The following is a 25,030-nucleotide window of genomic DNA, read 5'->3' on the forward strand; positions in this document are numbered from 1 at the left end:
GACATATTTTACGATCCCCCCAAAAAATACACAAGAACAGCAGCTGTCAATCATTGCTAAACGTTATGTAAAGCCTTGTTTTTAACCATGTATAACTAATGAAAACAAAACTTTTCAGAAAAAAGAGGACTTGGATACAAGACAGCCAAATAACATCTTTAAATCACCACAACAATCGGACGTGAGAAACATTTCTGCCAGGTGTAATAGTTTTTTGAAGTTTGACCACAGCCCATCTGGAATGGGTGGAAAGCCTGATTTTTTAACCTATACTGCAGCCAGCCACCAGGGGGAGCAGTTTTTGTGGAGACCACACTTGGAACCAAGCAAGCGGACATCCATTTTTTTAACAGTCTATGGTTGGAATCTACATTAGCACAAACAAATTAGCTCATGGTTTAGCCTGTAGCTCATATTCGAGCATTGAACTCTTGTTTTAGCCTTTTGCTCATATTTAAGAAGGCTGGTGTTTTAGCCTTTAGCTTGTGCTTCATCTCTCTCCTGTTTATCTTTCTTCTGCTCCTTTGTCCTTTTTCTGTCTGACAGTTTGGCTCCAGTGTCCACCATCACTACAAAATTAGTCACAGAAATTGTTTTCAGCAGAGAAAAACACAGATCTCTCTTCTCTGCTCTAAACTCAGCCAGCGTGGTGTTGTCATAGAGACTCGACTCATCCGGCCCTGTTTGACCCCATCAGGAAGCTACAAAGTAGCAATTCAAAATAACTTGTGTTGGTGCTGATAATCTCATTTTGAAGTGTGGATTACGATCAGGCATATATCTAGAAGGGACAATTTTTTCAGATCACTTAGAAACTCCTCCCTTGTGCCAAATCTTGAAACTCAGGCGTGTGTGTAGTTTGATCTGCACACCAGATGAACTTTTGCTTTCACTTTAACTTTACTGTTCTTACTCCAGGTGTATGAATGTCCAAATACTGAAATGATAACAATACAACATATATTTTATGCTGACAGAAAAAGGAAAATGTAAATTTAAAGACCTGCTCACATTTATCTGCTGGGTAAGACAAAGGGACTGGAAAATACTGATGGGCAAACACTGTGATGTGATCATACAGGAGGAGTGATGATGAACAAATCAAATGTACACTGAAACTGTCTGATCAACCAAGGGCAAAAGAAATACATGAAGAGGAAGGGGAATAATGGAAACACAAATCATAAAAACAAACAGGACAATGATTTCCACACAAATAATTTATTTTTGGTGTAAATAAAAATCTGGAAGTATGACAAAATACTTTCTTATGCTTGCAAGCACACGACCATACAGTACACAAACACTCATGCAGCTAAAATGAGGATAAAAGGAGAACAAAATGGCTGCCAAACACAATGCAGTCTGATAAATACTGCATAAATTAAATATTTATAAAAAAAAGAACAAACTGGGGTGATGAAACTCTCAGACAGTGTCACAACAAAGCAGGATACAAACATTGGAACAAACAGAGGAACAGAAAGAATTGAAACTCAATGGAAATCAAGCAGATAAGTTACATTCAAACAAAACAATGTTTGCTATAAATGCCTTTTTGTCTTTTTCAAGCTACACGTCAGCTGCAGAAAGCTCTTCTTTTGGTTCCTCTCTGCTCAAATACAGTAAGAGTTTCCTGAACAATGAGGAACCATTGGTTTACTCAAACACCTTCCTTTTTCAAGAACCAGGAACTTGTTCCTCCATAAGAAGCAACACTGGAGCATCACAAGCTCTCCTCTGAAAAGAAACAGATTTCTAAACTCTAACTCATCCTTATCTATGCTTGTTACGCTGCAAGTCATTATTTTTCACTTCATTAACTTAAAGAATACGTCGAAGATCTGCTGTGTTCAAGTCTTCAAAGACTCTCAAGCATAAGACAAGTAGAAAAAAACAACAATAACCGTCAAGTCTCTTTTTGGTCTGACTGAACTGGTTCTCCAATGATGGATCAACGTGCTGAGCAACTTTTGTTTTCAGTCATTGAGAAGCAACAATAGTCTTTTTCATATTCATCAACGTAAACTAACCTGCTTTAAGGTTGTGGACTTTTTGTTGAACGAAATCAGACGTGTAAGGAAATGACTTCTGACTCTTTTATGGAAGTTGTTCCTCCATACAAACTGATGATTAATAACCTGCTCTCCTATCAAAGTGAGCGTTCGTTGCAGAGCTGAAGCAGTGACCTGCCCAGCACGTTTCTTTAGGGGCTTGGGGCAGTGCAAAGATGAAACGCCGATAAGTATCAGGACATTTTCCTCTGATATCAAAGAGATCTGCTTATTCCATTTGTTCACATTCAGTAGTTAAATCAACCTTTGGACTAATTTAGGATTGCACGTCTCAAAAGATTGTCTTTATGGCTTCATATAAATTACACAATATTCAAACATTTGATATATTGAATGGATTAATCTAGAGCTTTCTAGCTTCTACCGGATATTCAGGATATGTCTCTTTACAACAGACTAATTTTATGTGTGCAAAGTCATAAATAGGCACTAAATTGTTGTTTATTGCAAGGAGCAACATCCCGTTTTATAAAATGAAGCCTACACAGAAGTGCTAAAAGTTTCTGCTTGAGGCTAGCTGCAGAAAGATTCTTCTTTTACGGCGGTAAAAATCTTTTTACAGCCTGGTTTAATAACAGCTTGGGTGTGGAACGCTTATTTCTTCTAACTCAGCAGTGCAGAGGATATTAAGAACACGAGTTACCCAATCAGAGGCTAGCTGTCAGTAAGGAGGCTCAAAGCCCGCCTCTTGAGTCAGCATTTCCAATATGGCCCCTGCTGAAGATTGGCTTCATTACTCTGCATCAGGAGCAGCTGAGAGACGACGCCCATATCTAACACACTCTACCATTTCTACTTGATTTATAAATTAACTTCTATCTAAATGTTTACATGGTAAATAATTAGAATATTGCTTGAAGTGCAATATGTACTGCAACATTATAAAAGGTACAGTGTGTAGTATTCAGCCCCTTAAAGCCTGATACACTCAGCAGGAATGTAATCAAATATTTAGAAGAATGATAAAATTAGTGTAGGATAACGTCTTTGTGAGTGCAAAAACAGACTCTGTACGAACTGATGTTTTGTTTCAGCTTTACAAATGGAGAGTCAAACCAATCACACAGCACAGGAGCTTTCTGTCCTCACAGGCTGCTGTAGTTTGTGGGGCTTCACAGGAGAGGGGCTGCTCTTCAGTCCAAAATTGGATATTGCTGAATATTTCCATTTCTACACATTGTACCTTCAAAATATGAAAGGTGACGTGACTAAGAACGAGTGTTTTTTTTATTCACATCATAAAGAAAAAACCCCGAAACAATAAACAGGATGTGCTTTAAGTTCAAGGTAAAAGGCTCAGTTTGAAGCTGTTTGAAGTCAGAACTTTGGCTTACTCTCTAACTTCTTCCTTTAAACAGAAGGTCATCAAATGTGATGTCACTGCGCCACTGATTATTGCACTTTAATACTGACTGAGAAGGCTAGTGTTCAGGGTGCTGTTTGTGAAACTGTTGATTTCACAGTGTTAAGCTTGGAGGAGTGAAATGATAGTCGTGACGCGAAGCTACACTGTGTCTCATATTTGTTCTGAGCACTGATATAACAGCACACCCTGTGAAGTAAGACCACTATAAAGAAACAAAGATTGCACAAAACAGTCTCAAAAAGAACCATCCAAGGATCTGTCTTACAAATTAAGAGCAAAATAATAAAATAAGAAATGATCTTTAAGAAACTTTTACAAAAAGTAACATAAAATACTTGAAACTTCCCAGGGTTTGGTGTGCACTCAGCTCTCAACACTAACAGTAAAGCCTGTGTGTCCACACCAACAGCCAAAATCACTTTCAGCTGCAGGTGGCGCTCAGGGGAGAAACCCAGAAATGACACTGGACCCCAGGAGACGTGTGGGTCCAGACCACAACCAGCAAACGGTGGTGAAAGAATGACACCACGAGCATGAACGCACCCTCCACCACCAGCACGTCGTCCTGCTATCTCCAAGGCCGGATTTTCCCCCTAACAAACCTCCCTGATGAGGTCCTCCTCAACCCGCACTCCCACCTGGACTCCTCTCGATACATCCTCTCCCTCTCCTCCCGTCTCTGCCTCTCCCGCTCCCTCCTCCTCTCTCGCTCCCTCTGCCTCCTCTCCCTCACCTCCCTGGGCAGCAGCCGGGGCAGCCTGCTCAGGGTCTCCTTCTTTAAGAGGCCTAAGGTCTGGAGCTTGATCCGGACATTCAGCGGCAGCTTTTTAACCAGCTGTGAGGCCAGTTTCAGCATTACGGAGTTTGCAAGATCTGCCAAGACGCCAAGGGGGCGTCTGCTGAAACGCCTCACCAGGAGAAGACCCCTGGCAAAGGGGGAGGTCTCACTGCAGCGAGCTTGATACTCTAGTGGTAGACTCCTAAGGGGGACAGGGATTCTGGACTGACGCACCCCCCAGTTGCGGCCTGCTTTTGGGAACATCTCATAAAGGTTTCGCTCAGCCATACCGCCGAGCACTGACTGGCACATGGCGAACAGGGGGCGGGGCAGACGGAAAAGCACGCGCATACACAGGCGGTTCACTTTGCGAGGTGCGTGCTGGAGGAAGTCACGGGCTGGCCTGACGACCAGCACCACCAGCAAGTACAGAGAGAGGAAAAGGGAGGGTGAGCTGAGGAAAGAAGCAGAGATCAGGATCATGGGGACGTAATAAATCCCCAAACTGAAAGAAAGGCCTAAACTGAAGAGGCTGCTCGCCCAGAGGCTGAGCGTAAGGTAGGTGGACAGGGACAGCGAGCAGCACGAGCGAAGGAAGAGGTACGAGAAAAAGAGCGCCAAGAAGGCAAGCTCAGCAGAGAGGAGCAGCGAGGCCACGGACGGCAGGGGAGGTGAGCGCCGGAGCGAGAGGAGGAAGATGGAGAGGAGCAGCAAAGTGAGGTTGGAGGGCTGGGCAGCAGCAGAGAGGGAGAGGAGGAGGCAGATGGCGTGGGAGAAGAAAGAAGGGAGGGAGGTCTGAGAGGGAGGGAGGGGAGGAGGAGGCGGGGGTGCAGGGATAGGCTCCAGCTCTGGAGCATCAGGGAAGTAGAACTCTGAGAGCTCATCGATATCTCGCTCACGGGGTCGTTTCTTCTCTGGGACCAGGGGAGAGATGAGTTCTGATGGACAGCCGTCTGCCACACCCCTGCCCTCTTCCTCCTCATCGTCTGAGTCTACGTGTGCATCTTTCCTGGGGTCAGTCACATACTCCCACTGTAGCCCCTCTACCTCCCTGTCCTCAACCTCTTCCTCTCTGACTTTCCACTCCTCAACTTCCCTGACATCATCTCTCTTTGGCTTTTCATCTTCCTCTTCCTCATCTTTCCATTCCTCTACAGGTCCACACACACCCTCTGCTGCTTCATCTCTGACCGACTCAGACTCACTCTGACCAAACAGATCCTCCCTCTCCTCTTTTAATTCTTCCTCTAACTCCGCCTCAGTTTCCCCGGCCACTCTGGCCCAGCTCTGCCCCTCTGGTGTCAGGCTCTCCCCCTCCTCAGGAGAGCCCTGGCTCTGGCTGCTCTCACTCACTTTGAGGCTCTTGGGCTGCTGGCGGACCTCCACGGCGTGTTTCTGACGCAGCTCCTGCTCGCGCCTCTTATTGTACTCCATCTGGTTGGTGAGCTCCGTCTGGTGCTGTGTGCGGATCAGCTCGGCTCGTGTGCGCTGCACCAGACCCAGCTGGCGGAATTCCAGCTCCTGGGTGGACTCGTGGTGACGCAGGAGCATGGCGCACTCCAGGTCCTTCAGAGTCTGCTTCTTGTTCAGTTCCTGGAGGAGAAAACAGGTATTTGGATTAAGTAGGGATGCTGTTTACACATAGGGTAAGGAAAAGAAGCTCTTAACAGAAAAAACTATTAAGATAAATATGAGCTGATCCAGTCTGCAGCCCCACTGCTGAGACTTAATGATGATCAGAACTCACTTTATGACCAGTTTAAGCAGCCAGGGAATTTCAAAGGGTTCACATTATCTTTCAAGTGTTAAATCAAGAACTGACATGACGCAGCCTTCCTCATAGAGTAATACGATTTCAGTGCCCATCCACTGCTGATAAACCTGTTAAATTTAAAAACCATACCTCTCGGAGCAGATCCTGCTCCAGGTTGTGGCGAGCCAGCAGCATCTTCCTCTTGTACTGGCGGCACTGAAGCTCGTAGTATTGTCTCTGGCGGCGCAGCAGACCAGCCTCTTCTTCAGCCTGCAGCTGCTGCAGACACTCTTTCTGATGCACCAACCACTCCTGTTTCTCCCGCTTGGGTGTCGACTGGTTCTCGTTCAGTTCCTTTGACAAAGGAATTTAAAGTGATGAGCAAAGAAAAGCACAGGTGACAGACGCAAAGTGCAAAAAAATATCAAGATGTTTCACTGCGGTAAAAATCAAGTTTTGGATTCTTCAAGTATAGACTGTACCGGTGAGTTAGCTCAGTTCTAAAAGAAATATGTTTTTTATAGATGGTAACTTTTATGTTGAAATGTTGATCCAGCATTTCAACATGTAGAAATCTGACTTTATTATTATTATTATTAAACTTCTAATTCATTTGTAAACTTTTGGTCTGCTACTCTTACAAAAAAATAACCAATTTTCACAGTCTGAATTGTAAAATCTCCAGAATGTTCAGGACAATTGTGCATGTATGATTCAAAATTCTAACCCTCCTACTTTTTTAAAATATTGAAGATTTAAAAAAAAATTGTCTTATTGAAAAGAATTGAAAAGGATCTGTCACTGTGAAAACCATACAGCCGGGGTTCTGAGGTTATAAAAAGGACCGGTGCCTTGAGGTTAGACACTTAGGGCTCAGCATTTCAGCATTGGCTTCCAGAAATGCAGATACTTCCAAAGTGTTCATCTACACTACAGTTTCCCTCTGAATGCATATCATGAGGCTCCTTATCTGAATACAGAGAGCTCTCTGTATTCTAAACAAACTAACAAGTCAACAGTTTAGCACAGGGGTAGGCAACCTTTTCCATGACTCCTGCCACTTTAAAATACACTCATGCTGAAAGTGCCAAGACTTACTTCATAAAATCATTGACAGATGATTGGAAAGTCTGCTTGAATGGTTTTCCATGCTTAGCTATACGGTGAGAATCGCTATAACTTCCTTTGATTGCCTGGTTTTTAACAGTACAGCAAGTTTTGAATATGTTGCTTTGTTTCGCATACTTTAATAACGCTGTTTAGCCTCTAAATATATGCGATTGCAAGCGAGCAGACTGACGTCCCAAAAGATTTGCGGTGATGCACTTGTAAGACACATTTGCACATTTGTAACGTCAGTGATTTAATTTTATTATTTAAAGTTACTTGTTAATTTTAACATATGAACATTTATACTGTGCTCAATTTCTTGTTAAGTGTTAAATAGAATACAAAACAATACTTTTATTTTCTATTTTATTTATTTATTTTGTCCTCTGTCTCATTGTAATTATTCTCTGCGTGCCAACATAAATAGCCTCACGTGCCAGCTCTGGCACCCATGTCCAAGGTTGCCGACCCTTGGTATAGCAGGTTTAGATTATACTCTTAAGAACAAACTAAGATGGAAGAAAGAAGTAAACATAAAATTAACAGATGTGGACTTGCGTTACATATGCAAGACACAGTCCAACACCTCCAGCTCAAATCTTTGGAGAATTCACCTGCAAGACCATCCTGAGAGTTTATAACTCTTAGGATTAAAGAGTCACAGACTAACAATCCTCAACAGGCTCAGTGCTAGAGAATTTGTGGTTGTGTATCAGTCGGTCATCTTCACATATTTTGGGAATGCCCCAAAATTGCTGCTTACTGGATTGATGTAATGAATGGGATCAGATCAATAATAAGTTAAGAACCTGACTTTAGCTGTTGCGTTTTATTCCTGGGTAACCTTCCAGCAGGGCTTAACACTGTTAGCTAGTAGCAAAAAAAAAAAAAAAAAAAAACATAACAAGAGGCTGAATGAAGAACCCCCAGCTCTCTCTGAATGGAAAGAAATTGTCCAAGAAATTCAATGTAGGGAACTAACTTTCTCTCAAAGTCAAGCGACTGGAAGGGGTGAATTGTATTGGAAAACCTATTTGAGTATGTCATGATGTTGTTTTGTTTTGTTCATTTTGTTTCAAACATTTCATTGTAGCAAACAACCATCTTTCTTTCCACCTTGTCAATTCCTGGACTGATAAGACCCTTTAGGATTTTTACAGTATATTATGTAAAAAAAAAAAAGATTCATCCTGCTCATGATGACCCTGTCTATTCTAATTTGTCTTTTGTATGATTGCTATAAAACAATAATAAAAAAAAAGTTTAAAAAAGAGCATAGATCCATACTGCTAGCTTTATGAAAGGAGGAGAATTTTCTGGGTCTGATGAACCTGATTGTTTTGTTTCCCTACTGCTTGATTGTAATAAAATAAACTTGAAGCTTATTTCAACCAGTTTAGATTTAAAATAAAAACACTGATGCCTCAAATACACCTGATACATCTGCAGTCCAGCTCCACTCTGTTGTGTGTTGACTGTGCTCAGTAACATGGGCTACAAAACAAAGTTCAGTTTGATAGATAGAGACACCTGATGCCTCTGTGGTAACTAGTGAAGCAGGGATAATGGAAGATTAAACCTGGCAGCACCTCTTTTAGCTGCTCCTTGCGTTGGCGATATTGTCGTTTCTGTGACTCCAGCAGACTGGTTAGCTCCTTCTTCTGCTGGCCCAGAATGTGCTGCTGGAACTTCTTCTCTTCAGTCAAAACTGCCTTTGTCTGAACAAACAGGGACAAACAAAAACCCAACACTCCTTAAAATCATGGCTACAGTCTCATGTTCCTCCTCTGATCATCACGTCTTTCTCCATCAGCTTACCTCCTTCTCCAGGATCACCTGGTGCTTCTTGCTGAGTTTTTCTCCCTCCATGGAAAAGCTGTTCCTCTGGTTCTCCAGCTCTTTGTCCAGTCTGAGCTGGTGCTCATCCATCTCTGCCTTCAGCTTGTTCTCTAAGCCCATCAGCTGCTTCTGGTGCTGTCGCCGCATTCGCTTGTACCTGTTAGGAAACAGGCAGATTGTTAACAAAAAGAGAAAAGGAGGCTCTGACACAACCAGAGTGACTGCTTTACTTTGGATTTCCTTTGTTAAAAGTGAAAGTTTGGGTTTCCAGTTTGACCCTGAACCTTACCCAGACATCTGCTCCCTAAGAGCCGAGCCCTGCTCATGTTCCTGGATCTGACGAGTGACAAGCGAGGCTGTCCTGATGGTGGCAAAGTGGTCTCTGCCCCGGCGACGCCTCCCTCCTCCTCCACCTCCTCCCCCTCCTCCACCACCACCTCCTCCTCCACCAGCAGATGAAGCCTCTCGTTGTGACTCGACCTCAGGCTGGTAGGGATCATCATAGATGTTGTCATGGCTCTGCACGGTGGAGACAAAGCAGAAACCTTCATCATACTGGCCTTCAAGCTAACTGTTAACTTCTTAATGAATGTAAATTCAATACCAGTCTTTTAACTGACAACTTAAGCTTAGAAAAGATGAAATAAAATTGAAGCTTTGCAGATTTTCTGGAGATTTTTTTTCTTCTTCGTAGGTGCTCACCTCTAAAACATTTTTTCTGTATAGATTGTGATTGCACAGATATTTGTATCAAGTTTGGAACTTTCATTATATAATAAAACATTCCAACAGCGTGTCAAAATGCTATTTGTTCTCTTCCATGACACAAACCAGGTATAGTTTGTAGTATCAAAGAGAGTTCAGGGGGACAGAACAACGCCACAGATAATACAACACTTGTCCTGACCAGAGGCTTGTGCAGGACAGAGCTGTTAGAAGTGACGGTGTGCTCTCCCTCCTGCATCATGGCCATCTCCCCACTGTCATCGGAGCCGTCTGCCAGGCTGTTGACCGAGCTGCTCTGGGAGCTGGCGCTGATGGACATGGAGGGCAGAGAGTGGGAGCTCTCCATGCTGTTGACTGTGCCAGTGCGCAGCATGTACTGCTCCACATCCTGCCGGGGAAAGAAAAAGCTCAGTGGAACGCTCCTGCAAATAATACATGAGTGCTGCTTCACTTTATAGCCTTAGCAGCGGTGCTAGTGTATTAGCTGGTTTAAGTATATGTAAGATGTTAAATACTAAATACTTGTTCTGCCCTGAACTAAAGAGAAACACAGCTTCACATTCTCTGGATTCCTTTGTTTCCTCTTTGGACGATAACCATCTTTAGTTTCAAAGAAAGGCCTTTGTACAGAGAGGAAATGGTTTGTAGTCCAATCCCTTTTTCTTTTTCTTCTTTGATTTTCCCTCAGAACCTGACATGTGCCTGTTTTTTTTTGAGGGTCCATCGTTGATTTGGTGCTACTTGTGTATTTTGTTTGAATAAAGTCCCACAACCAGTAATTTTTCAGATCTTGTAGAAACTCTTGGCTGCAATTCTGTTTGAGATTCTGGGATAAATTAATGGAGTTACTGCTGCCGGCTGCCAAAGGCCTTAGATACACTGACACTTTCCTAAATAGAGGAGAAAACCAGTTTTGATGTCAAAATGATCCCAAGCACAAATTAAAAAAACCTGAACTATTGAATCTTTTGTCTGCCTTGCCTGTCACATTACATAGGCTGTTCGTTTCTACACTGAGAGCATATGGAAAAGTCAGTGAGGCCAACTTTAAGTGTGTTATCCAGCCTGTAGTGTTTCCCTTTAGACAAGAGTAGAGCTTTTCTTACCTCTTCTTCATCACCTCCCTCTGGTGCAGGACCATTGTGTGCCTCGTGGAAGAGGATTTTCTTCATTTTCCGGTACTGCAGATTGTCCAGCTCGCGGACAGCATCCTTAGTTCGGGCAATCAGGTCCATCACGACTGTCATAGGACGCTCTCTGCATAGGAAATGGTGCTGGGTGGACACAAAGGTTAGAGAAATAATCAGGAAAAAGCATTCTGTTTTTTTTTTTTTTTTCATTTGGACTCTTGAAATCTTGATGCAGCAACTCTTAGTAGATCAAATAAGATGAAGTCAGGTGTCCTGTTTGTCCCACTGCCTAAATATACTGACCTGACTGCTCTGGATGAGTAAGGAGGGGAATTCAAATGTAGTCTGGAAATTCACATCATTAACTAGTCATTCTGATAAATCTACAGTGATCTCTACCCGTTCATTAATTGCAGTCACATGCCGAAGTGTCCTTGAGCAAGACACTGAACCCAAAACTGCTCCCACTGTTGGTCAGTGGTGTGTGGTTTCTGTCAGTTAAAAACTGATGGTTTCCTATGATAGAAGTCTCCACCATCTGTGTGTGGATGTGGTGTGGATGGGTGAAAGATCAGAAGTGTAAAGAGCTCTGTGCTCAGAAAGCTAGAGCAGCTCTATAAGTACTGCTGTATTTACATTTACCATCAGTGAACAATAATGGTGCTGCTCTTTCTAAACACAGAGACATGATCTAACAGAGAATGCATGGCTACTTTTCAAATAACCAAACAGATCTTTTGATGTATTTTACCTTTAGCAGCACATCAGAGGTAGGTCTGTCCTGGGCAATCTTCTGCAAACAGGAGTCCACAAAATTGCGAAAATAATCCGACCTGAAACGAAATGAGTGTATTTCTTAAGAGTCAGCCACTTGAGTATAAGCCATGATTTGTAACAATAGTATACATGTGTCATTACAATAAAGATTAATTCCATGATTTCTGCCTGTCTTATTTCAAGTTTTTTTTTCTTTAATATTTATGTTCTAACTTTTAAAGCTATTAAGTGTTGCCACAGTTACCATAAAAAAGTAATCTGATTACTCCTTTAAAAAGAAACTTAGCTATTTTACAGATTACTTGATTTCAAAAGTAACTGAGTTAAATTACAAGCTACATTCAGCAGCTGCCAACAACATCCCCATCACCTCAAAGAGCTGCATGATTTGGGCAAATTTTGTGATTGTGATTATAATAAATAATAAACTTGAATAAACTACAATGTCACTCTCATCAGCCATCAATGTATCCATAGAAATACAACAACTATCAATAATCTCTAAATGTTTCTTTATAACAAAACATGTAGGCTCATATTATAATAAAAAAAATAAAAAATACATTTTATCTATAATGCACTTTTTATTCTGAGTAACCTCAAAGTGCCACAGGAATAATTTGAAAAGTTTTTAAAAATTAGCCCAAAAGTACTCCTGTCACTCCCCAAAATGCAAGAAAGTAGGGCTGCATGATATGGCCCAAATCCAATATCTCGATATTTGTCGGCTATATCGATACACAATATATATCTCGATATTCTGATTTCTCCTCTAAATCACTATATCAATGTTTAATCCAACCCTTTGATGCATAAACGACATCATTTTAATGATTCAAGCAGGGATCTCAAACTCGTAGCCTCTTGGCCCTCCATGGCTCGAGTTTGAGATCCCTGGATTAAAGCAAACCTTTTAGTTGGATTTTTAAAATTTAAATGCAAAAAGGGGAAAATCTCAATCAGGTAAGTTTAGCAAACCTTTTATTTTAAACCAAACTTTATGTAGTTACTTCTTTAGTTTAAGTAAAATAATTCATTCAGATATATTCAACTAGCTGATTTTATTTCATTATATTATATTGTATTATATCATATTATATTATATTATATTATATTATATTATATTATATTATATTATATTATATTATATTATTTTATTTTATATTAATTATATCATATTATATTATATTATATTATATTATATTTTCAAAATATGAACTAAAGTTGGAGATAATATTCCTTTAATTTCCATAAAGCAGCGACCTGGATAATGTTGGTCATGCTGAAAGGATTCTAGTGACTTCTGTCTTTCAGCCTGGGGTCTGGTTAAACTGTATTGGATTTGGGTTTGTCTTCTGATAATATCTCAGCTAGCAGTATTTTAGTATTCAACTGTAAAATAGCATCAAACTCATCTACCGTCAGGTTTCAAGCAGTGCACAGCTGATTGCTGTGATCGAACGGCATTCAGAGAGGGGGGCAGAGTGCGCAGAAAAGCGAAAGTGAAAGTTAAAAACATTCCGTGTTTGTTGTGGAGAGGTGGAAGAGAATCAGGGATCATACAGGCAGCAAAGCAAACCCAAATAAGCAACTTCACTTTAGAAAACAAGCCCTGGGAACCTGCAACCTGAGACTAAAACGATGTGCAAGCGACTTTTCTCCTCTCTTCTCCTAATATAACACGCATGCGCAGGAGAAATTTTCTGGGTGGGCGGGGGAGCGTGGTGCTCGCTGTGAGAGGAGCACCGGCTGAGCAGCAGAGAGTGAAATGAGCGAATCACCGAAGAGATTTACATTCCGACTACTGAAAACATTTAGTTTTCTGTTTATACTCGATGATTGCAATATTGTCATTTTATACATCTCACGTGCAAAAACCCGCGATATATCGAGTATATTCAATATATCCCCCAGTCCTACAAGAAAGCATTATATTATTTTACTCAGGAAAATGGGGAAAAAAATGCACAGTGAAGTGGATAAGTAACTTTAGTCTGATTCCTGGTTTGGTAATAGTACCTTGTTAAATTCCTCGTTACTGAAAAAAGTGGTCATATTAGAGTCTCTAGTTACTGGCATCACTGTGTAGGGTTAGAGTTAGGGTTATCCTTAGAGCAGAGTTTTTAAGGGTGCTGGAAAATTCAGCTTACGATGTTAAAAAAGACGATCATGTTAGAATCAGAGTGATTTTACACCTTGTCACTTCATGTGTAAAACTACATATTAAAGTGAGCCCCTAACCTTAACAGTGTTATGTTCAAATGTCTCTAACACTGGGGGCTCCTTTATAAAACCAACCATTAGAATCTCATCTCAGAGCTCAAAACTGTGTCACAGAAAGTCTGTCTGCCTAAAAAGACACTCTACAGGCTCTCACCAGTGATTGGACTGCAGCACAGGGCTTTCATTCTGGGCGATGTGATATAAGGCACTCATAGCATTCATGTTGAACAGAGGAGGCTTCCTTTCCGCTGCAGAGGGATGAAACATGACAAAGTGTGGCAGACAGGGACAGACACATAAAGACCAAGAAAGATCAGAGAGGGAATAAACTACAAAAAAGAAAAGGATGTTTCAGTCATTCTCCAAACAGATTTTTCTCCATCTCTTACCCAGCTCTATGCAGGTAATGCCAAGTGACCACACATCCACCTTCCCATCGTACTGACCCTCGTCCATAGCCAAGATCACCTCAGGGGCCATCCTGCATGAAGAAAACAACAAAGCAAGTCAGTCATTTCAGAGCAAGAGAGAGCAGCACCTCAGGCGTCCAGTCTGTGCCAGCTTCTACTGCTGCATGAGTAAAGACCAGCCAAACACAGAGGCAAGCAGGCTATTCTACATTTGGGGGATTGCTTACAAACTACAGTTGCTCTTAAATGTGTTAATAAAAACAGACTCCAATGGTTTGAAAATCATTTGAAAACTTGATTTTAACAAAATAGAAGAGAAAAATGTAAAATCCCTGTTCCACTGCAGATGCTGGATTTGAACTGTGAGCTGATAACTAGTGAAGTGCTCCTTCTCTTTTTGGTGACCATGATTTCCAAACAGGGCTTAAGACTGCAACCTTTTTTCAGCATGTGTGAGTAAGAATTTCATCTGGTCACGTTCATGTGAGTGGATATGTTTTGATGCTTCCTCTATCACAGGAACTGTGGCACACCATGGTTTAAATTCACCCTCTTTTCCACTGGCTTAGGCAGTCTCCTCCACCTGCACTCTCTCCTGTTCTAAAGAAAAAGCTCCATCGCTTGCATCACACACCCAAGGCAGAGCTTTACGGAAACAAGGGTTTCACTATTTGCAGTGATAGCTACAGTCAGTTTCCTCAGTTTAAGATTCACACAGCTCTAAACTCTCCTTACTGAAGAGGATGCTAAGTTAGAGCATGTTGGAGCTGTTAGAGAAATCAGGACAAATCAACTTTAAACCAGTGTAAGAGTATAACTCGTGACATATCATGCTAACATGTTTACAAAAGAAAAGAAAAAACAGCTGAAGTTCTGACAAACTCCTCAACAAATGTTGCAGAGCTACCTGTCTCTCTGTGACCGCAGAGAGACAGGGAAATCCTGCTGCATCTTTAGATCAAACCAACTACAAAGACAGGTGGATGTTCTATGAGTTTTTGATGTAAGCTATAAGTGCAAGACTTGATTTGACATAAAGAATATAAAGCTCACAGGAGCACATTTAAAACTAGGGGATAATCAGGAAACTACAGGTAGGGAGAAAAGTGGGAGACTCTCCCAAATCAGGAGTGTTAACAGCAGGTCAGCACTCTGATGAAATAATGAGTATGTGTATGAGACAGGGTGACAAACAACTTAAGACATTTTCTCCATCATTTTAGTTTGTTTTAGTTATCTTTGTAAACTCACATTACATTTGTTGTTAGTTATTGTGTTTTATCAAAAAGCCTCTTTTTATTTTAATTCCAACAAAAATGTTTTTGTTGACTATAACAACCCAGTAGACACAAGGCACGATGGGTGATCACTTCATCTGCCTCTCTTCTTACCCTGATGGCCCATCACTCTGGAACAGGGTCAATCTGGACTCATCAGACCACATGACCTTCTTCCATTGCTCCAAAATCCAATCTTTATGTTCCCTAGCAAATTAAAGCCTATATTTTCCAGTAAGCCTAACTGATTAGTGTTTTTTTAAGGCTACACAGCTGTTCAGTCCAAATCCTTTGAGTTCCCTTCACATTGTGCGCGTGGAAAAGCTCTCACTTTTACTATTAAACATAGCCCTGAGTTCTACAGTTGTTTTTCTTCCATTTGATTTGATTTCACCAAGCGTTTAAGTGATCATCAATCACCATTAGGTCTGTCACAATAATCAATAAGTCAATTAACCGCACGATAAATAAAAACATCCTCGGTAAGTTTGCCAGCCTCGATAAACTGACACGTGCATGCATGTTTGTTTTCCTCCTCTCTTTCCACCAAAGAGGCTGAATGAGAAGATGGCTCACTACGTCTATCTTTCCTAACATCAGGGTGCATAGGTTCTATAGCGGATTTATAGCGGAGTGAGCATCTGTCAAAAATGTGATCTTTGGGGTGAAGACGGGGCTGCTTGAGCGTACACACAGAGAGAGCTGAAGTGAGCGTCCTGAGGGGTAAGGAGGAAACACACGCTAATATGAGTGATAGCACGAAAGATACGGTTCTTAAGCCGCCTGCCACAGTCCCAGTGTGGGAATATTTTGTTTTTTTATCAGAATGAACAAAGTGTGAGCTCATGAACACCAACGAGCTGATATGTCGCATTTGTTTGAAAACAGTGGCGACGAAGAAGAAGAAGGGGAGGTGCAGCGGAGCCTTGTTCTTTGACAATCGGCTCTTACTGAGGCTTTTGGTCTGCAAAGTAAATAGAAATAAAAGCACCAAATGGTGGGCGCTCAAAGACAGATACATTGCCAAAGAAATGCAGCCTTTCAATACGGTTGAAAGCCAGAAATGTTCAAAATGTTTGACAGACAGTACGGATTGACTGGGAAAAAGTACATGTTACAAACAATTCAGGAACTGTATAAACTCCCTTTTATTTAGGCTAAAGTTTTTATTGTTTTTTTTTTTTTTGGAGTTTCGCTTTTTCTTTAGAGACAGGGTCTATATTTTATTGTTTTTCATTAGTATTCATTATTTTCATTGACATGTATTTTTTTCTAAAAGAGTCCATTTCATTTTCATTGTATTTTTTTCTCTTTCTTGTTTGTTAAATGTATTATATTTTTTGTTTAATTTATTTTATTTAAAAGATCCTGACCTTTTAATTACAGTTAAATACTCTTAAGAAATTAAAGTTTCTTGCTTTTGATATGGTGTACTCACTTTATGATCCCATTTATCATAGCTACATCAATGAAAAAATGGAAAAAAATCAAAATAATATTGACAATAATATCGTTTATCGGCAATAATATTTTGGAAAATTATCGTCTAGAAATATTTGTTATTGTGACAGGCCTAATCACCATCATTCAGGATTTTTTTATAGGCCATATTTCTTCCTGGAAGACGATGGGTCCCCACCATCCTTCCAATTTTTAATAATGTGTTGGACAGTTCTTAACCCAGTTTCAGTAGTTTATGCAATCTCCCTAGATATTAATAATAATAATAATAATAATAATAATAATAATAATAATAATAATAATAATACATTTTATTTCAGGGCGCCTTTCATACCACTCAAGGTCACCTTACATGAGTCAGAGTCAGAGAGCACATGAAGTATTAATAAAAGTGCATTAAAAGCAGGCATAAAGCAAGTTTGAAAAGAGACATACAATACAAAGACAGAGCAAATTATCAGAGGGAGTATGCAAGTTTCAACAGATGAGTTTTGATGATGTTTTTCTCTGCTTGATGCATGCCAATGTTTGACCCTTCTCAAACAGACTAACGTCTTTTCCACAACCACGAGATGTGCCTTTCCACGTGGTTATTTAAGAAATGAGAAGCAGCTCAGTGCACATGTTAGGGTTAAACTGCCAGCTGAAAGATAATCACCCATGCAGTAATTATCCAATAGGAGGCCCGTACCTATTTGCTTAGTTAAATCTAGGTGGTGATTTTTTTTTTTTGACGAGGCAGTATGTATCTGTTCTCATTATTCTTTTAGGCCATGTCCACACATAGCTGGGTATTAGGGCTGGGCGATTATGGTAAAAATAAGAATCCTGATTATTTTAAGTGATATTGAAATCACAATTAATATACACAATTATTCATTTATTCAAAAACTCCAGTACTGATTTAAACACAACTTTAAAGAACCAGCAAGTGGCACATACAGTATTATTGATACCCATAAGTCACACACACTTGCTGTGGCTGCACATGGAACACAGAAGAGCTATGAAGCACAGGAACTTGCATACATCTACACTGTGTGGCATATTAATTGTTTTTCTTCGATTATATTGTTTTTATGATTGTCAGATGGCAAAACTGAAATCACGATTAAAATCCGATTAATTGTCTAGCCCTACTGGGTATTTTTAAAAACGAGTATCCCCCCCTTGTTGGTTTTAAAAAATACTTTAGTCCCAACGCGCCGGGCAAATCTGCCAGTGAGTGAGACTCCAAGCACGCCAAACTCATAATGGGCAGTGTTTTCTCGACCAATCCATGCCAGCCAATCAGAATGTGCCCCCATCATTCAGCTGTGACGTTTGAGAACCGAAAACTCATTTTACTGACGTCCACACAAAACCATGACACCGGAGTTTCCCAAAATCTTCACTTTGGCCAGAGTTTTCAGAAAACATAGTTTTAAGTGACATTAAGCTGCGGTTTCGTGTGCATAACAGGCGTAAACATATAAAAATATATGAGTTTTGGCTACGTGTGGACATGGCCGAAATTAGATTTATAATAATTTAAAACAAATGGGAAAAAAAGCTTAGTATTTTCTGCCGTTGTGTGGTGGTACAGAGTCAGACTGACTCAACTCCACACAGAAACAAACAACAACAACTTTTCCCCACAGACGTGCAGTTTTGATGATTAGGTAGAACAACTTCCCACCTCAGAGCAGCTGCTGAGGATCTGAGCACATCTGAGGAAAGCAGAGTGTAAGCCCATGACAACACTATAACACAGTGACAGTAAACCATCGCCTTTTTTTGTCCAATACCTAGTTTGGGGGATTTTATGCTTGTAATCCAGCATGGAATTTACTTGAAATCTTCCTCTCCTGTTGATAACCGACACTGTGGCAGGGCTCTTCTTACACCATATTAAGTTATGCTCATCTAAACCAAGATCAACACTCCTGCTCAGTAGAACAGATGTTAAAGAGCTGTAAACATCCAGGGGGCTTATACTTCACAGGTGAAACAATAAACATGAAATATCTCTGTCACTGTGGTCATTGTAAACTGTGATCTTTCACCAAATGATGTTTTTTTAAAGCAAGTTAGCCATCACTTAACAGAACCTCCTCACCATTCTGAAGTTTATCATCCTCAGAGTAACAGGAACTGTAGTTTAAACCTCACTGGCAGTTTCTATGGTAACAAAGACTGCAAAATGTCTCCATCCAGCAGGACTATTTAAGTCATTTGTCAGATTATCATGATTAATGGACATACTTAATGTTCATTGGCATTTACTTCAAAATGTCATTAACCCTCTCTAAACCTGCAGACAAAGTGCAGGCTGTGCTGGGTCATTATAAGTTGTAATTCTCCTTAATCTTTTCAAGTGACTGTTGTGTGACGATGAGGAGGATTATACAAGTGTGAGCTGAAAGTCTGATGTCTTACCAGTAAGGTGTTCCAACAAAGGAGTTTGCTGGAGCAACAATGGAGGCGGAGCCAAAGTCTCCCAGTTTGACCTGACCCGGCTCTGTTAGCAAGATGTTTCCTGCCTTCACATCTCTGACAGAGAGGGGGAGAAAAAGAATGAGATCAAAACATGTTTTATTAGAGGATGGGGACTAAAATGTGTTGCTGCATTGTGAGTGTGCTTGCACATCCAGTGTTACATAATCTTTTCCTGGGCGGCACATTCTGTGCTTTCTCCCCTCTATTTGTTGCGTCTCGTCAGTGTGGGTGTTGCAAATAGACACAGAGAGTGAGAAAAGAGACAGGGGTTACCTGTGAATCATGTTGTGAGAGTGAAGATACACCAATCCCTGCAGTGCACCATGGGTTATGGCCGCTATTTCCACTTCCTGGAGGGGCTTTTTGTGAACTGTGAGAAGAGGGGTATTTGGGGAAATCTGTCATCAACACACTATTCCTGATGTTTTCAAAGGTGAAAAAACACCTGTTTACCTGATTTTGTTTTTTGTCTTTAGTGACTACATCAAAGCTTTTGTGAAATTTTTGAGGCTTGTTAGAGCCTAAAATATAACAATGACCCATAATGGAACAACTGACCCAAAATATAACAAAAAAAAGAGAGAGAATAATGCCTGAAATGGAATAACTGGTCAATAATGTAACAAAAGTCCTGATCCCAAAATGCAATACAAAAAACCCAAACTGTAATAACGACCAAAAATGTAACAAGTTTTTACTTTTTTGGGTTGTTAACATAACATTTCAGGCTCTAACACGGCTCGTGCGGCTAGCCACCTTGCCCTTCATGATTCTATTTCTGTATGTTGTGTCCATGTAAAGGACTTTGTCACTCATGACTGAAAAGTTGCTACATCAACACATTTGACTCGATCACTCACCTTCTAAGAGGTCTGAAGCTGAGCCCAAGCAGTACTCCATCACCAGCTAAAAGACAGACAGAAGAAGAAGAAGCAATAAATTACATGATGCTGAGGAGAGCTGAAGGCAAAGAAGCATGTTCTATGAGAGACTTGGTCAACACTGAACAGAAATGGACTGAGGTTTCAGGAACCAGAGAGGATTCTCCATGGAATTCAATTAACGAGAGCTGATTTATAACAAACGGGTGTTCATGGCTTGGTTGAAATGGAGATTAGTGCATACTCAAATACACATCTACACTTCAACTGAACTTTCTGTTTGAGTAATACTTGAGTTATTACTCTGAGCCAGTGACATAAATACCAATACTGACACCTCTGGATATATTTCACGGGTGTGCTCTTTAAAATGAGACCAGAATGATTCAAACACACTTTGTAGATGCAGAGACATACTCTTTTAAATTTTGGAATGTTATTTTTTTATAGCAGACTCAAAAAAGAGCTCAGGGCTTAAAGTCATACTCCGGGATGGAACAAGTTTCTCTTCGTCCTGGCAGACTACCTGCATTTGTTTATATCTGGCACGCCACGCGCGGACTGATACACTAAGCGGCAAGCGCCTGGTTGCCAGTTGTGGCTCTGCAGCGGAGGTAGCGCCGTTTTACGACACGACGAGAACTAGAGCCTTATTTAGCGGTGTTTTTGTGTGAAAGTAACACGCTGAAAATTCTCTTAATAAAGCGTGAATGCAGACAGATATCAGATTTTTTTGGTGGGAGTCCGTTTATTTGTGTTTTTGGTCAAGTAAAATATGGAGGGGGTGTTTGGTGTGAGCGCTCTGGGCTTCTGCTGCACAAAAACACTGCTGTAGGGGTAATTTCTGCCCTAAACCTTGTGATAGGACCCAACTTGTTCCATCCCAGAGTAAGGGTAAACCATGGTCATCTACTTTCTATTGTGGCTGAATGCCGGGATGTACAGACACATGCTGAGTAGGAGTGGGAGAAAAATATCGATGTTTTGAAGGATCAGGATTTTTGTAATGATTTTAAATTGTGATTTTCTGTTGAAAAAATTATTTATTTATTTATTTTTTATTTAAATTCTTTATTTTAGTCTCTGGGTTGGAAAAAAGTTGAGATGTCGGATTCCCTGAATAAATCCCAAAAACTAACATGTGATGTTGATTTTTTTTTAGAAAATATGGCTCCTAATATAGTCTGTAGGCATCATCATTCAACTTTTTCAAGTGGTCTGAGCAAACAAACACAAAAATTTGACATATTGAAGAATCACAATTTAAATAGAAGCATAGCTCGATCAACACAGGTAGATAATGTGATTGCTACTGGACTACAGTTAGTTTTAGCAGGACTCGTACACCTTGGTACAAACTAATGATTCATCCACAGCAAAAAAAATTGTATTTCATTTTTGAAATTTTAGGTCCAGTGTGTTCATACAATGTATCAACAAGGATAAGTATCTATAAAATCACACAGGTGAGGTTAAAAGACACTGAACAAGGCAAGGTAAACAGTTTGTAAAGCAAACTGATGTCTTGACCTCGGAGGGTTGATAAAGGAGCCTGTGTGACATTTGGCATGAGGCTTAAACTTATAAAAGGCTTTTTTATTTTCAAGGTTTGCCTCTTAGAAAAAGGAAACTAACAGGACACTATACTATAATGCTTCAGGGAAACCTCAATTACACCACAGAAAAACTGTCAGTTTATATGGAGTATTGCCATCCTGGTTTGATTGAATGCATCAAAGCATCGTCTCAAAGGTAAGGCAAAGTATCAATATTGTAAATCACGATATAGCCCAAAAAATATCCAGATGTCCATAAATGACATATAACCCAGCCTTAGCAGTGACCAGTTTTAGCTAACACATTCACACACCACGGGCCAACAGTGGGAGCAATTTTGGGCTCACGTCTTGCTCAAGAACACTTCATCTGCGACCAGTTCTCTGTTTTAAACACCAGAAAACTGACCCAACTGGCCAGAAGAGTTACAGGGCACACCACCTCTTTGCTGGGCTGGAAGACAGAATCACTTAGATCAGGGGGTGGAGACGGGTTTATTGTAGAAAAATGACACCAGCTAAAACTATGTTGTGGCCTTAGAGCCAAAATCTTTAAAAATAGTACTTCATCCCCGTGTCTGTGTGAGTTTCCATGTTTCAGCCAATTCAGTATTTGGAGGAATCAAACTGTATTTGGTGACAACCTAAATAAATACTTCTTCTTTCAGCCATGTTTTCAAACACCTAGAGTTATGGTTCTGCCTGTTTGATTTGTTGTTGTAATGCTTGTTTAAAATACAGTGGTTAAAGAACAAAGGTGTTTGTCTGTTTTTCAACCCTCACACGACACTATCACCTGCATCCCCTTTTATTCCAGGCATTATGGTCATTCTGCGACAGATATACAGAGCACACACACTCACAGACACACACTCACCCATGCTGTGTGCTCCCTCAAGTAGCAGCCTCGGTACTCCACGGTGTTTGGGTGACGCAGCTTCTGGAGGAACTTAACTTCCTTGATGATATCCTGCCATTTCTGTCATCAGCAGAGAGAAAGTTACAGATGAGCAGTTTACCTTATGTACTGAGCCAACATGACACTGATGGAGCATTTAGAGACACACCGTACCTCATTGGATTGTTTGCCGCTGTAGGACATCTTCTTGATGGCCACCACCTCATTGGTGCGGATGTCATGGGCCTTTTAGTGAAGGTTAGAGACAACACAGGATTCATTTAGTCTTTCTTCCAACAACAGAGGTTTTCATGTTTTGAAATTCTGAGACACTTGAAACCAAATGAAATGAAAGAATCTCATACATAAAGCAAAGATTTCTGCAAAGCCCTCTTCCCTTCCCTCTTCCTTTTGCTCTCTTCATCCATGACTAGCTCCTTTTCACCCTTCATTAAACAGACCTTTTCTTCCACATCCACATGTCGTTCTTTGTCCTTGATTGCACCCACACATTTACCTTTTTTTTCCTGCTCTCCTGACACCTCTCATCCTCAGATTTCACATTGTGATCTTATGGCAGTCTCTCCAGCACCACCTGCTTCCCTTCTGTACGACAGACACCTTCTGACACCTCCAGCCTAGTCTGTCAGCTATTCTTCTGTGCATTTCTTTCCTTCATGAGCCACTTTAACACAGACTAGACTCACCATGTTAAGTTAATCTAAACAAGCTTGAGCTGCGAGGACTAATTAATTTGTCAGCATGAATAGATTTCAAACAGTGTTCAAACAATGTTCAAATTTTAGCTGTATCTTGATTTAAAAATTCAAGATTAATGATCCATCACCTCACTAACGAGGATATGGGTATCCATAAGCAGTTCCTGTTAGAAATCAATTAGAAAAGGTTCAGTCCTTGAGTTCATCAGCCTTTATGCTTCATAATTCCCTTGTCGATTCTCTACATTGCACGTTACACTGGTGCATCTGATGCAGCCTGGGTGAAAACAGATTTCTTCCCAAAGCACGTCATCTCTCTGTGTTCTCCTGTGACTGAACTCACACTCATGGTAGGATCATATCTGGTCCAAAGCAAAGAGAGAAAGGGCTGGGGCAGGTCTTTACAGTTCTCAGCTCTGCATCAGGCTCAGTGGAGATCCATCAGAAAGACACACAGCTAAACTGTGCTTCAAATAAAGACACGCATTTCTCTACACCTTATTCTAGTCTGAACATTATCACATTACATGGAAGTTATGGGGAGCGATATGAGGTGGCTTATGTCGTTAAAGGCCAAAAAGCAAGATCCAGATCCAGAACCAATAAAGAATTGAATCCATAAGTGGAATCAATCAGGTCATTGGTATCAATAATTCTTATCAACACTCAACACTCACCCTTGAAGAGACCAATCTATTACAGAAAATAACCATGAACAAGTGTCTAGCAGCTTACAGTCATGGACTTTAATGTGCTTTATTACACTGACAAAAAAAATCACAAACAATTGAATGTTAATTTTCATTTACAAACCTAAAAGATGCAACCATATCCGCTTCTAACAACAGCTATACCAAAGAAGTGTTTCTGTGCTAAATGACCTCCTCCAACAAAAGGTCAACTGAACTGAAGTACACTTCTGCATTTGTAGCCATAAAAATGTTCATGCTATTGTTTATCATTCAGCCAGCTGAGGTCAGCTTAGTCACTCCTTTCTAACCAACAGCAGGTTTTCAATATCATAAATCAATGTAAGGAAGAGGATACCACACAGGCGTTAGGCTGACACAGGGAGCAAAGAAAGAAAGAAAGAAAGAATGAAAGAAAGACGGAAAGAATGAAAGAAAAAAAGAAAGAAAGAATGAAAGAAAGACGGAAAGAATGAAAGAAAGAAAGACAGAAAGAAAGAAAGAAAGAAAGAAAGAAAGAAAGAAAGAAAGAAAGAAAGAAAGAAAGAAAGAAAGACGGAAAGAATGAAAGAAAGAAAGACAGAAAGAAAGAAAGAAAGAAAGAAAGAAAGAAAGAAAGAAAGAAAGAAAGAAAGAAAGAAAGAAAGAAAGCTTGCGTATTGGCTGTATCATGTTTTATGTAATCTGTGTAAATCTCTATGCCTCTGCTGACAAACAGGCCAAAGAAAGTCACTCACAAAGTAGACAGCTCCAAAGCTTCCATGGCCGATCTCCCTCAGATCTGTGAAGAGCTTCTCAGGATCCTCCCTGAAGAACAGCTCAGCCACCTCCGGGTCCTTCAGGCTCCCGGCCCGCACACTCGATGGCATGGCCAGCGCCTGGTG

At 40.6% G+C, this 25,030-nt stretch overlaps 1 protein-coding gene across 2 annotated transcripts in view; it reads right to left on the bottom strand.

Moving 5' to 3' along the window:
• The window catches only part of taok2b (TAO kinase 2b), a 37,154-nt gene that overhangs the window by 7,891 nt on the left and 4,233 nt on the right, over positions 1–25,030 (bottom strand). Inside the window, exons 2-17 of one of the 2 annotated variants that reach the window (XM_074662791.1) lie at positions 24,884–25,024; positions 22,913–22,984; positions 22,718–22,819; positions 20,264–20,309; positions 19,677–19,773; positions 19,344–19,457; positions 14,167–14,258; positions 13,932–14,025; positions 11,529–11,610; positions 10,754–10,921; positions 9,829–10,035; positions 9,211–9,440; positions 8,901–9,078; positions 8,672–8,800; positions 6,123–6,326; positions 5,573–5,812 (exon numbers count right to left, since the gene is read on the bottom strand). In XM_074662791.1, the coding sequence (XP_074518892.1) occupies positions 5,573–5,812; positions 6,123–6,326; positions 8,672–8,800; positions 8,901–9,078; positions 9,211–9,440; positions 9,829–10,035; positions 10,754–10,921; positions 11,529–11,610; positions 13,932–14,025; positions 14,167–14,258; positions 19,344–19,457; positions 19,677–19,773; positions 20,264–20,309; positions 22,718–22,819; positions 22,913–22,984; positions 24,884–25,015 (2,187 nt within the window). In that variant the 5' untranslated portion in view covers positions 25,016–25,024. Of the gene's footprint in view, positions 1–1,571; positions 5,813–6,122; positions 6,327–8,671; positions 8,801–8,900; positions 9,079–9,210; positions 9,441–9,828; positions 10,036–10,753; positions 10,922–11,528; positions 11,611–13,931; positions 14,026–14,166; positions 14,259–19,343; positions 19,458–19,676; positions 19,774–20,263; positions 20,310–22,717; positions 22,820–22,912; positions 22,985–24,883; positions 25,025–25,030 lie in introns of those variants that run through there. The other variant, XM_074662790.1, reaches the window with a different exon arrangement.

This window comes from Halichoeres trimaculatus, unplaced genomic scaffold, assembly GCF_033239565.1.
Source record: "Halichoeres trimaculatus isolate MK-OKI-2021-1 unplaced genomic scaffold, fHalTri1.1 fHalTri1_scaffold_23, whole genome shotgun sequence".
Taxonomy (NCBI): Eukaryota; Metazoa; Chordata; class Actinopteri; order Labriformes; family Labridae; genus Halichoeres; species Halichoeres trimaculatus.